General features: G+C 38.7%; 1 protein-coding gene across 11 annotated transcripts in view; it reads right to left on the reverse strand.

The window, feature by feature from the left end:
- CADPS2 (calcium dependent secretion activator 2) overlaps nucleotides 1–13,678 on the reverse strand; it is a 548,265-nt gene that overhangs the window by 48,817 nt on the left and 485,770 nt on the right. For 10 of the 11 annotated variants that reach the window (XM_061198688.1, XM_061198685.1, XM_061198689.1 and 7 more), the window contains one exon: nucleotides 9,581–9,655. In XM_061198688.1, the coding sequence (XP_061054671.1) occupies nucleotides 9,581–9,655 (75 nt within the window). The remainder of the gene's footprint in view (nucleotides 1–9,580; nucleotides 9,656–13,678) is intronic. The other variant, XM_061198681.1, reaches the window with a different exon arrangement.

Here is a 13,678-nt window from a genome sequence, read left to right on the forward strand (position 1 = left end):
TTTGGTACGTGACTCTTTTTGAATTATGGTTTTCTCAGGCTATATGCCCAATAGTGGGATTGCTGAGTCGTCTGGTAGTTCTATTTTTAGTTTTTTAAGGAACCTCCATACTGTTCTCCATAGTGGCTGTATCAATTTACATTCCCACCAACAGTGCAAGAGGGTTCCCTTTTCTCCACACCCTCTCCAGCATTTATTGTTTGTAGATTTTTTGATGATGGCCATTCTGACTGGTGTGAGGTGATACCTCATTGTAGTTTTGATTTGCATTTCTCTAATGATTAGTGATGTTGAGTGTCCTTTCATGTGTTTGTTGGCAATCTGCATATCTTCTTTGGAGAAATGTCTGTTTAGGTCTTCTGCCCATTTTTGGATTGGGTTGTTTGTTTTCTTGATGTTGAGCTGCATGAGCTGTTTGTATGTTTTGGAGATTAATCCTTTGTCAGTTGCTTTGTTTGCAAATATTTTCTCCCACTCTGAGGGTTGTCTTTTCATCTTCTTTAGGGTTTCCTTTGCTGTGCAAAAGCTTTTACGTTTCATTAGGTCCCATTTGTTTATTTTTGTTTTTATTTCCATTTCTGTAGGAGGTGGGTCAAAAAGGATCTTGCTGTGATTTATGTCAAAGAGTGTTCTTCCTATGTTTTCCTCTGAGAGTTTTATACTTTCTGGCCTTACGTTTAGGTCTTTAATCCATTTTGAGTTTATTTTTGTATATGGTGTTAGGGAGTGTTCTAATTTCATTCTTTTACATGTAGCTGTCCAGTTTTCCCAGCACCATTTATTGAAGGGGCTGTCTTTTCTCCATTGTATATTCTTGCCTCCTTTATCAAAGATAAGGTGACCATATGTACGTGGGCTTATCTCTGGGCTTTCTATCCTGTTCCATTGATCTATATTTCTGTTTTTGTGCCAGTACCATACTGTCTTGATTACTGTAGCTTTGTAGTATAGTCTGAAGTCCGGGAGCCTGATTCCTCCAGCTCCGTTTTTCTTTCTCAAGATTGCTTTGGCTATTTGGGGTCTTTTGTGTTTCCATACAAATTGTGAAATTTTTTGTTCTAGTTCTGTGAAAAATGCCATTGGTAGTTTGACAGGGATTGCACTGAATCTGTAGATTGCTTTGGGTAGTATAGTCATTTTCACAATGTTGATTCTGCCAATCCAAGAACATGGTATATCTCTCCATCTGTCTGTATCATCTTTAATTTCTTTCATCAGTGTCTTATACTTTTCTGCATAGAGGTGTTTTGTCTCCTTAGGTAGGTTTATTCCTAGATATTTTATTCTTTTTGTTGCAATGGTAAATGGGAGTGTTTCCTTAATTTCTGTTTCAGATTTTTCATCATTAGTGTATAGGAATGCAAGAGATTTCTGTGCATTAATTTTGTATCCTGCTACTTTACCAAATTCATTGATTAGCTCTGGTAGTTTTCTGGTAGCATCTTTAGGCTTCTCTATGTATAGTATCATGTCACCTGCAAACAGTGACAGCTTTACTTCTTCTTTTCCGATTTGGATTCCTTTTATTTCTTTTTCTTCTCTGATTGCTGTGGCTAAAACTTCCAACACTATGTTGAATAATAGCGGTGAGAGTGGGCAACCTTGTCTTGTTCCTGATCTTAGTGGAGATGGTTTCAGTTTTTCACCATTGATAATGATGTTGGCTGTGGGTTTGTCATATATGGCCTTTATTATGTTGAGGTAAGTTCCCTCTATGCTTACTTTCTGGAGGGTTTTTATCATAAATCGGTGTTGAATTTTGTTGAAAGCTTTTTCTGCATCTGTTGAGATGATCATATGGTTTTTATCCTTCAGTTTGTTAATATGGTGTATCACATTGATTGATTTGCGTACATTGAAGAATCCTTGCATTCCTGGGATAAACCTCACTTGATCATGGTGTATGGTCCTTTTAACGTGCTGTTGGATTCTGTTTGCTAGTATTTTGTAGAGGATTTTTGCATCTAAGTTCATCAGTGATATTGGCCTGTAGTTTTCTTTTCTTGTGACATCTTTGGTTGTGGTATCAGGGTGATGGTGGCCTCATAGAATGAGTTTGGGAGTGTCCGTCCCTCTGCTATATTTTGGAAGAGTTTGAGAAGGATAGGTGTTAGCTCTTCTCTAAATGTTTGATAGAATTCGCCTGGGAAGCCATCTGGTCCTGGGTTTTTGTTTGTTGGAAGATTTTTAATCGCAGTTTCAATTTCAGTACTTGTGATCGGTCTGTTTATATTTTCTATTTCTTCCTGGTTCAGTCTCGGAAGGTTGTGTTTTTCTAAGAATTGTCCATTTCTTCCAGGTTGTCCATTTTATTGGCATATAGTTGCTTGTTATAATCTCTCATGATCCTTTGTATTTCTGCAGTGTCAGTTGTTTCTTCTCCTTTTTCATTTCTAATTCTGTTGATTTGTGTCTTCTCCCTTTTTTTCTTGATGAGTCTGGCTAATGGTTTATCAATTTTGTTTATCTTCTCAAAGAACCAGCTTTTAGTTGTATTGATCTTTGCTATTGTTTCCTTCATTTCTTTTTCATTTATTTCTGATCTGATCTTTATGATTTCTCTCCTTCTGCTAACTTTGGTTTTTTTTGTTCTTCTTTCTCTAATTGCTTTAGGTGTAAGGTTAGGTTGTTTACTTGACATTTTTCTTGTTTCTTGAGGTAGGATTGTTTTGCTATAAACTTCCCTCTTAGAACTGCTTTTGCTGCATCCCATAGGTTCTGGGTCGTCGTGTTTTCATTGTCATTTGTTTCTAGGTATTTTTTGATTTCCTCTTTGATTTCTTCAGTGATCTCTTGGTTATTTAGTAGCATATTGTTTAGCCTCCATATATTTGTATTTTTTAGTTTTTTTTCCTGTAATTGATATCTAGTCTCATAGCATTGTGGTCGGAAAAGATACTTGATACGATTTCAATTTTCTTAAATTTACCAAGGCTTGATTTGTGACCCAAGATATGATCTATCCTGGAGAATGTTCCATGAGCACTTGAGACGAAAGTGTATTCTGTTGTTTTTGGATGGAATGCCCTATAAATATCAATTAAGTCCATCTGGTTTAATGTGTCATTTAAAGCTTGTGCTTCCTTATTTATTTTCATTTTGGATGATCTGTCCATTGGTGAAAGTGGGGTGTTAAAGTCCCCTACTATGATTGTGTTACTGTCAATTTCCCCTTTTATGGCTGTTATCATTTGCCTTATGTATTGAGGTGCTTCTATGTTGGGTGCATAAATATTTACAATTGTTATATCTTCTTCTTGGATTGATCCCTTGATCATTATGTAGTGTCCTTCTTTGTCTCTTGGAATAGTCTTTATTTTAAAGTCTATTTTGTCTGATATGAGAATTGCTACTCCAGCTTTCTTTTGATTTCCATTTGCATGGAATATCTTTTTCCATCCCCTCACTTTCAGTCTGTATGTGTCCCTAGGTCTGAAGTGGGTCTCTTGTAGACAGCATATATATGGGTCTTATTTTTGTATCCATTCAGCCAGTCTATGTCTTTTGGCTGGAGCATTTAATCCATTTGTATTTAAGGTAATTATTGATATGTATGTTCCTATTACCATTTTCTTAATTGTTTTGGGTTTGTTTTTGTAGGTCCTTTCCTTCTCTTGTGTCTCCTGCCTACAGAAGTTCCTTTAGCTTTTGTTGTAAAGCTGGTTTGGTGGTGCTGAATTCTCCTAGCTTTTGCTTATCTGTAAAGGTTTTAATTTCTCTGTCGAACCTGAATAAGATCCTTGCTGGGTAGGGTAATCTTGGTTGTAGGTTTTTCCCTTTCATCACTTTAAATATGTCCTGCCACTCCCTTCTGGCTTGCAGAGTTTCTGCTAAGAAATCAGCTGGTAACCTTATGGGGATTCCCTTGTATGTTATTTGTTGCTTTTCCCTTGCTGCTTTTAATATTTTTTCTTTGTATTTAATTTTTGGTAGTTTGGTTAATATGTGTATTGGCGTGTTTCTCCTTGGATTTATCCTGTATGGGACTCTCTGTGCTTCCTGGACTTGATTGACTATTTCCTTTCCCATATTAGGAAAGTTTTCAACTATAATCTCTTCAAATATTTTCTCAGTCCTTTTCTCTTTCTATTCTTCCTCTGGGACCCCTATAATTCGAATGTTGGTGCGTTTAATGTTGTCCCAGAGGTCTTTGAGACTGTCCTCAATTCTTTTCATTCTTTTTTCTTTATTCTGCTCTGTGGTAGTTATTTCCACTATTTTATCTTCTAGGTCACTTATCCGTTTTTCTGTCTCAGTTATTCTGCTACTGATTCCTTGTAGAGAATTTTTAATTTCATTTTTTGTGTTGTTCATCACTGTTTGTTTGCTCTTTAGTTCTTCTAGGTCCTTGTTAAATGTTTCTTGTATTTTCTCCATTCTATTTCCAAGATTTTGGATCATCTTTACTATCATTACTCTGAATTCTTTTTCAGGTAGACTGCCTATTTCCTCTTCATCTGTTTGGTCTGGTGGGTTTTTACCTTGCTCTTTCATCTACTGCATATTTCTCTGTCTTCTCATTTTGCTTAACTTACTGTGTTTGGGGTCTCCTTTTCACAGGCTGCAGGTTCGTAATTCCCGTTGTTTTTGGTGTCTGTCCCCAGTGGGTAAGGTTGGTTCAGTGGGTTGTGTAGGCTTCGTGGTGCAGGGGACTGATGCCTGCGTTCTGGTGGATGAAGTTGGATCTTGTCTTTCTGGTGGGCAGGACCACGTCTGCTGGTGTGTTTTGGGGTATCTGTGAACTTATTATGATTTTAGGCAGTCTCTCTGCTAATGGGTGGGATTGTGTTCATGTCTTGCTAGTTGTTTGGCATGGGGTGTCCAGCACTGGAGCTTGCTGGTCGTTGAGTGGAGCTGGGTCTTAGCATTGAGACAGAGATCTCTGGGAGTGCTCTTGCTGATTGATATTACATGGGGCTGGGAGGTCTCTGGTGGTTCAATGTCCTGAACTTGGCTCTCCCACCTCAGAGGCTCAGGCCTGACACCTGGCTGGAGCACCAAGACCCTGTCAGCCACATAGCTCATGTTGCTTGAGGATCCACATTTCTTCTGGAAAGGACATAAATCTGGCAATCTCACTTCAGGCCTAGCCCATACACCTTTTTTCCCTTTGTGCTTAGTCTGTTTCACTTGTTCATAATGGGCCCCATGCAGAGGCCTTGCCCCTGGCCTTCAGACCAGAGCTCCTCGCGAAACGGCTGAGCTGACACCTCAGCTCAGGATGTGCACTGAAGCTCCTCACAGGACACTCAACTCCTGTGGGGTGTTTTTTATAAGGCCACTAATCCCACTTATGATGGCTCTAACCTCATGATCTTATCACCTCCCAAAGGTCCCACCACCAAATACCATCACATTAGGGATTAGGTTTCAACATATGAATTTTGGGGGGACACAAACATTCAGTCTACGGCACCCTGCCCATTGTATATCTTAAACAGCTTTGGACTAGTCCAACAGAGACCAATGTTACAGCCTCCTTACTACTCCCTCTCAATCTGTTTGCTGTGGGCAATCAAATGAATTGTCTTACAATGCAAATATGATTAACTCTATACCTCTACTCCCTGCCTCTCCAACCCTTCAGTGACTTCTCATTGCTCTAATGATGAAGACATTAAACTCTTCAGGCCTGTAGTTGGGCTTTTAACCATGATTCCATACTACCTCTCAGGTACAGAGTTGGAAATCATCAGCATATAGTTAAACCAGAAGTGTGAAAGTCACAGATATATATGGAATGAGTTCAAAAGAAGACTAAAGATGGAAACCCAAGAATCCCGCCATTTAGCTGCTAGGTGGAGAGAGAACATAGAGATGGAGAGCCAAGATCTTTTCTAGGCATGGGAAATGTGTGTGCAGGTGGGACACATCCTGTTGAGTGTTACATGTGATTAAGAGCCCTGGATCATTCTCCAAATATTTGTGAAGACATGTGGATAAAAGGAGGATGCAGAAGTAGAACTGAAGAGAAGAGATGAAAAGAATGTAGCAAACATATTTCTCAATATGCACAGAAGAATTAAAATATGGAGAGAAACATTTGGGATACAATACAAGGAATTCACTATTTTATGCATCTACTTTATACTGAATTAATTAATATGCTATAAAAATGTCTAGGACACAGCTCTTAGAATCTGCCAGAATAAAGACAGTTAATGTAGAAGTTACATATTTTAATTTTTAGTCTTTTGCTTTTTACTGATTTCCTGGAGATCTGGAATCAGCAAGTGCATTGGATTAGGAATCTGAAACTCAAAGGTTTGAATCCCAACTCTTGCACTTATTAGGTGTCTGACTCTGATCAGTTTACTATACTACTTTGAAGATTACATTCCTCTCTGTGAAATAGGGTAAGTCCACCCATTCCATAGGTGCTATGTAGTTTGAATTAAATAACATATGTACAGTGGCTGCTTCACAGTAGGTACTCTATAAATACCTCCTTTAAAAAGATCATTTCTTCTTTGGTGAAGACAAATGGGAACATACTATCTAAGGGATTGTCTTGTTTTTAAATATACTGAAGTTTTAAGGTAGTTTGCATGTCCATCTAAGTGGAGGGTCATCAGAGCAGTGGTTCTCCAAGTCTGGCTCAGGAACTCCTACATCAAAATCCCCATGGTGACTGGTTAAACACACACATTCCTGCCCTTCTTCCAAAACTTCTGGAAAGCAGGGCTAAGGCATCTGTATTTTAAAAAGCTCTCAGGCAATTTTTTGGTGTGCTAACATTTAAGGATTGTATTACAGAATCCTATTCATCTTTGCTTAATGAAATAAAATACACCATTTATTGTCATCTTCGATGGAAGCTTAAGACGGTTGTCAGAACTATCAAATTGGGGCTTCCCTGGTGGCACAGGGGTTGAGGGTCTGCCTGCCAATGCAGGGGACACGGGTTCGAGCCCTGGTCTGGGAGGATCCCGCATGCCGCGGAGCGACTGGGCCCGTGAGCCACAATTGCTGAGCCTGCGCGTCTGGAGCCTGTGCTCCGCAGCGGGAGAGACCGCGATAGTGAGAGGCCCGCGCACTGCGATGAAGAGTGGCCCCCGCTTGCTGCAGCTGGAGAAAGCCCTCGCACAGAAACGAGGACCCAACACAGCCATAAATAAATAAATAAATAAATAAATAAAAATTTAAAAAAAACTATCAAATTAATTTATTTTATACTTTTCAACTAAAGATAATTAAAAAGTGCCATTTGACTGCAGGAGAAAGGATCCAGAGAGAAAAACTATAATCTAGACCTGATTTCTAAATATAATAGCTAGTTACATTAGGCTATATAAGTTAAAATTAATTACAATTAAGTAAAATCAAAATTTCAATTCCTCAGTTGCACTAGCCACATCTCAAGTGTTCCACAACCACATGTGGCTACTAGTTACCATACTGGATGGTGAAGGATAAACATTTCTATCATCACAGAGAGTTCTATTTCATAGTGCTGATCTCTAGGACACCATTTCCCAGCTTGACTCAAATATACTATTTTTTCAATTAACCAGATGCATTTGATATAGAAAAACTTAAGTTTTTTACTTTGCCAGAAACAAATGCAGAAATGATGTATAGACCTTCCTGCCTTTTCTGCAACCCTTCCTCCCCTTCGCCCCAAACCAAAACTAGTTGTAGCCTTTTTGCCTTGTTGCCTATTTAACCCTTTATCAACTGCATGCTTGCAATTCAGTGGCTCTCTTTATGTACCCTTCTCACAAAAGACAACTTCCACAGGAGAACTGTGCTGATGGGGAGGCTCTACCCGGATAAAATTTCCCTGGATGGCTCGCCGACAATAAAGGTGCAGGGTTAACTATGTCTGTTCTGTGGGCTGTAAGCTGCTGGGTTGGGCTCCTGGGAGGGCGGGAATCTCATGGTTCTTCCTGTAGGAGCTTCATTCTCCAGTGATCCACCTCTTTCTCTACCTCCCAGATGGTTTTCCTGTTAACCCTTCCCCTTTCCCCCTGCTGGTGAATTTGTGTTGTAAGCGTAGGTGTTCAGTGCTGGGGTAGAAGCTGGGGGGCAAGAACAAACTGGGGAGGTGGTGCAGTTCTAAAATCCCCTTTCTCTGTGACTTTTTTTCTACCTCAAGACCTGCTACCAGAGAATTAGGAAGCACAAAACAATTTGAACCTCACCACCCCCGAATCAACTATAATCCCACCACCCAGATAAAAGCTCTGTTGGTACTGTGGTGTTTATCTGTCTTTTCTCTATGTGATGACAACTCAGATCATAGTTTACATTTCTAAATATTCAGCTTTTTTCCCACTTACCACTATATTATGAAATTTTCCTTTAACGTTATAGTCTTTGAAAGCAAACTTTCTTAATATAGATGTCCCATAATTTACCTTACTGTTGCCCTCATGTTAAAGTTGATTCCAGTTTTTTTCATTAGAAATAATGTGACATCTATCAATGTATATAAATTTTGTGCATCTCTCTGAGTAGTAAGAAAAAAAAACGCAGAAAGAATTTTAGGTGAACGGGTATTAATGTACTTGATATAGTTCCAAACTATCTTCTAGAAAGGTTGTAGCCATTTATACTCCCATAAATAGAAAACGTGAGTGTCCCACTTCACCTTTTCCAAAACTGGGAAACATCTAAGCTAATTTGCTATAAGCTAATTTGCTATAAGCTAATTTGCTATAAAAATATTATATAAATTTTAGTTTTATTGGTATTCCTTAAACTATTGAGGCTTAACAGTTTTCATGCTTATTGGGCATCTCTATTTTTTTCTTTTCTAAACAACGTGTCCTTTGTCTGTTTATTGAATTGAGGGTGGCTTTTCCTTTGCTTTTTGTACATTCTTCCAATTGTTTTATGAAGCCTGGTCTAGGGCTCTTTGATCCAGCATCCGCTCTTATGAAAGTGCCTCTTTGGGAGAAGTCCATCCTCTCTCCTTACCCTCTTTCATCTCCCCGTGCTCTCTGGTTGTTCATCTCTTTTCCTATCAGACCCTGATCTCAAATGTCATCTATGGCAGTCTGTTCCACCTTAGTGGGACTTTAAATCACCTAATCATTCAATGGAACACTCACTTATACTTCATCTCTACTTATACAACTAAAGGCCATAGCTTTTGTCAAAGATATCTGAAGCCTCAAATAGGAAATCGTGGGAGACCTCTGGGAGTGGAGAACCTCAGACACCACTCTGCCAGCCTTCTCTGTCCGCCTGTGAGACCAGTCCTAGAGTCCCAGTGCTGTCACCACAAAAAAATAGGCTAAATTCAAGAACTGATGATGACTCAACTCATCCCTGGAGGCAAACAATAAGAGAACATGAATGAGAAAGAATAAGGTATTACTGGAAGATAGAGTTATTTTTAGAAGGACAATCATTGCAAGAAAAGCCAAAATTAATTATAAATGAAAAACCAAAAGTTACTGACCAAGTGTTCATAATTTGCTCATAACTTTCCTTAAAATTTGAACTTTTCTTGCATCTGTCTTTAAAGCTATTTCTCAATTAGGTATTTAGAAACCTAAGACAGATATTTCTAAAAATTCTCAGTTGAAAATTATTTAATTTGATTTAAAAAGGTAAATAAAAAATACCTTACCTTTGAAACTAGAAGTGAAATGATTTCTTTTACAGTGTTGTCAATCAAATCATCTATTTTCGAATGGTACTGCTGCTAGATATTAAAAGACAATGATGCATTAGTTGATGTGGACACAAAACTTTTGTCGTAAGTCATAAATGTTTTAAAGCTACTAGTTATGACATATCAGATTTATACAAAATGACCATTTTGCACATTAGAAGAACAAAACCTTGAAAACGATCCACCCAATCAACAGTTTTTACATTGTGGGGTTTGAACATTTTCCCATGTGCTCTGTTGAGTTAAGCAGCTAATGGGGTTATTATATAGATGAATTGAGTTCTTATTCTTATTCAGGCAGAGGAATGTGAAGGATACTTTTTGTCTTCTCCTCTATAATTAAGGTGGCCGTGTATTTTTCTAAAGGGTTGGTTTAGCTGGAGAAGCAAAAAGACTGGAAAAAGATTTAATTAATACAGCATTTCATGTCTGACAACTCTCATTCATAAGTTATTTTAAATGTGCTCTAGAAATAAAATGAGCTCCCAGTTGTTCACACTGAAAGGACCTTTTTGTCAGCACAGGGAGCCGCAGTTTATACAATTCCTACAATATGCTCAAGCAAGGGCAAAATTAAAATTTCATCAACAAAGGTGATAGATGGTAACAAATTAATAGGCCATAAAAGGTATAATGAAACGGCACTCACTCCCCATAGTTTTATTACTGCTTCCTCTGAAAAAGACGTCTTTAAGTAAATGCAAAAAAGATGTATTTAAAATAAACCTGAAAGACTCTTTTTTTGCTTTCTTTAGAGAATACTAGAGAGTTCCCTTCTTAAACTAGCAGGAGCTTCAGGCTTTGACAGCGTGTGAAGGCACACTTCACAGAGAATGTGACTTGTAAAGACTAACCCTATCTTGATGGTTCAAGGCTTCTTGGAACAGCTAACATAATGCATAGAGTAAAAGTACTCAGGTCAATATAAACATTAGACCAACTTAACAGCTGCTGGGCGAATGGTTTCCAAAGATGTAAGTTTTTGAAAGCTATTTTTTCTTCTGAAAACATGTCTCAAAGTTTCCACACAGAACAAAACATCAACTTAGGTCTGCGTTGGAATACGCAGGAATGAGGTCTCCCCACAGGCTCTGACAGTTACAAGCCATCATTTACCTGCACAAATAATGAAGAAAGGAAGCATAATTTTGGAGCATGTGAATTATTTTCTTTTCCTGCTTGTGTGTGTGTATGCATGTGTGTGTTGACAAGTGGTCTAAAATTAAGCACACATATATGAACAAGGAAATTTCTAGGCATGTATTCCACTCAGTGAAACAAAATACTAAGCGTCCATCTCACGTAAAGCCTTACTGATCCTCAAATTTGCGCCCCCCAAAGGACAAACAGAATGGAAACCTAGATGGGGGACTTCTACTGCTGTAGTACTGACACTTTTGCTTTCAGAACAGCTTGAAGAGAAGGAAAAGGGAAGAAAACAAAGAAAAGCAAGGTAGAAGAGGAAGAGCCTGAAAAACCTGGCTGGTAGTTGAGACGTCCAGGAAGCCCCCCCCCCCCCAGATACAGGTACAAAATCATCACTCCCCCTGGCCCCCACCAGCTGAAACTGTTCCAATGACTCGGCAGTGGAGGAGCTTATGCAAATGAGCTCAGCAGCTCTCCCTCCGTGCACACTCTCTTTTCAAATCCTTCTCTCTCCAAATTCGCGTCTGTGTAGCAGGAGGAGCTAAAATAGCAGACTGAGGCTCCTCTTTGGGGTAGAATAAGAAAGGGATACAGGAGATGGGCTTCAAGCTTCTCTCATCCCTCTTACATGGAAAGGGCTACAGAACATTCAGGGGTTGAGGCACCCGAACCTGCAAACAGTTCCATCTTCTTAAATATGCCTTATCCTCCATGTTTATCTCCCTTTGCCATAATCTTTATTTTTAACTCAAAAATAATGAAATGCCATCAGAAGCCTATTGGATATAAAATAGTAGAGCTTATGCATGTTAAACTTTTGGATTGGACCGATTTTGGCAATTCTTAAAGTCAAGAGTTGAGCCACTAAAGAGGCCATGTATATCCTTTTTATCGAAAGGCAGGGAAAGCCACAGACTCTAGGAGCCATCAAATTCTCCTATAATACACACGTTTTGACTGCTGTTTTCTTTCATATCTAATCTAGCCAAAAGCAGAGATGGAGGGAAGGAGAGAGAGAGAGAGAAAGTCAAAAAGGAAGAAAGAAAATATACTGTACATCTTAAATGTGTTACCCAGGGGGCAAACCCAAATAGTATACGGGTTGCTAGATTTTTTTAATATGAGATTTTGCTACTGTAAATTTATCTGATTAGCTCTGACTTACACTAATTTTAAATCTGAAAGCTGTTGGGAACTTCCAGAGTCTGCTCTAGCTGCACAGTTGGTAGAGGTGGTCTAGGAGCACTGTGGGTGGAAATGGGGAGGTGGCCTGAGAATTCATAGTTTACATACATATTCTGCAAAGAGAATAGTCCAGAAATGCCACATATAGATAATAATTAGCTAGAAAAAGTTATTCATTAGGAGATCCAGATAGCTTCCAAAGACAAATACAAACACATACAAAGACATCAAAACAGGTAAGAACAGGATTTATCTGGAGACATTTACATTTCCTAAGCTAAAATTGATAGGTTTTTCATTTAGATTAGCAGACCAAATTTTTGTTAAAAACTTGCAAACTTTTTCTCGGCAACCATAAAAGCCTATAAATAAAATTCCTAACAGGATATTTCAAGTTGGATCAATGATTCTACAGACCAGGGTTGTGGTAATTTCCAGACCATTCTTAGACTAATTCTCCCCACATCTGCCCTCAAAAGTAAACCGCTGGTGCCTTGCTTCTCCAGTAGATGACTCCGAACTTAGATTAAGATGACCGTTGAGGAATTTTTACTTCATGGAGCCCAGGGAATTCAGATCAGGCACAGGTCTGAAATCCTTGCCCCCCTATATGTGGGTAAATATTCTCATTTCACATGACTGTTCTCATGAGGAAACACGCAAGAAACGAAGACTAATCAAATGCCAGTGCAATCCAGCATTCTTAAAAGATTTTGGTCCTTCTGTTGTATTGGATTGTTCTGGTAACGGAAGTATTTTACTGCAATTGAGAACAAATCCCACGTAAGTAGGGGCCCCCGAGTAGTTCCATTAATGTGCTTTCATCTTCAATGGATGGACCATGAGGTACAGTGGTTCTGAGAGCATATGACTGCCTAAGGCCCACGCAGTCATCTGCTTTTCTGCAGGAATGCATAACGAGGATTTCTAAACACTGGTGGTTTTCTGATCCCCACATCTGTCCCTGAGGGCCTGGCCTGAGATTGCTGACTCATTACACACAGCTGTCACAAGAGCAGATCATTCGCTCACTAATCACTCCATTAAATGCCGTTCTGGGCTGTGGCCCAGAGTGCTTGCATCATTGTGTGCCACGTAAGAAAACAGAATCATAATTTAGGAGCCCAGAAGAGGCTTCACTGTGGGTAAGGAGTTGGGAAGGTTTTATTCCCAGCAATGACGATATAACAAATTTACTAGAGACTGTGGAGAGGTAATTCCCTTAAATTTAGAAAAAAAAAATATCTGCTAGGTTTACCAGTGTGGTATATATTTTTATAAGGTTCCAAATTGTGTAATAATCTAGTTTTTTCAAAAACTTTATTTGTTGCTTGCTATACAATGGGGTCCATTGGCTCACCTCTGTATGTAATGTATTCACCACTTTGCAATAATTCCAAAACTTGTCTCAAACACGTACAGGGAGGAAAAGCCTGTGCAATTATGTGCATATATTTCCTGGAGATTAAAAGCAAAGTATAAAATACTTCTTTTGCATTGAAATTCTTATTTACCACTTTTCAGGGTTGCTAATGAGTTTTACACCTGCACATTTTGAACTATATTAATTGTGTGAAAGTTGTGGGAAACTAATTGTCTCTGGTGAGAAGGTACAGGTGCAGACATAATGAACAATAGCAGATTACTCTTCAAAATCATCCACCTATTAATGTAAAGAATCATTTGACAATGCAACAATGTTTTGTCATTTGTGCCTGTTTT

Source organism: Eubalaena glacialis, chromosome 8 (assembly GCF_028564815.1).
Source record: "Eubalaena glacialis isolate mEubGla1 chromosome 8, mEubGla1.1.hap2.+ XY, whole genome shotgun sequence".
NCBI lineage: Eukaryota > Metazoa > Chordata > Mammalia > Artiodactyla > Balaenidae > Eubalaena > Eubalaena glacialis.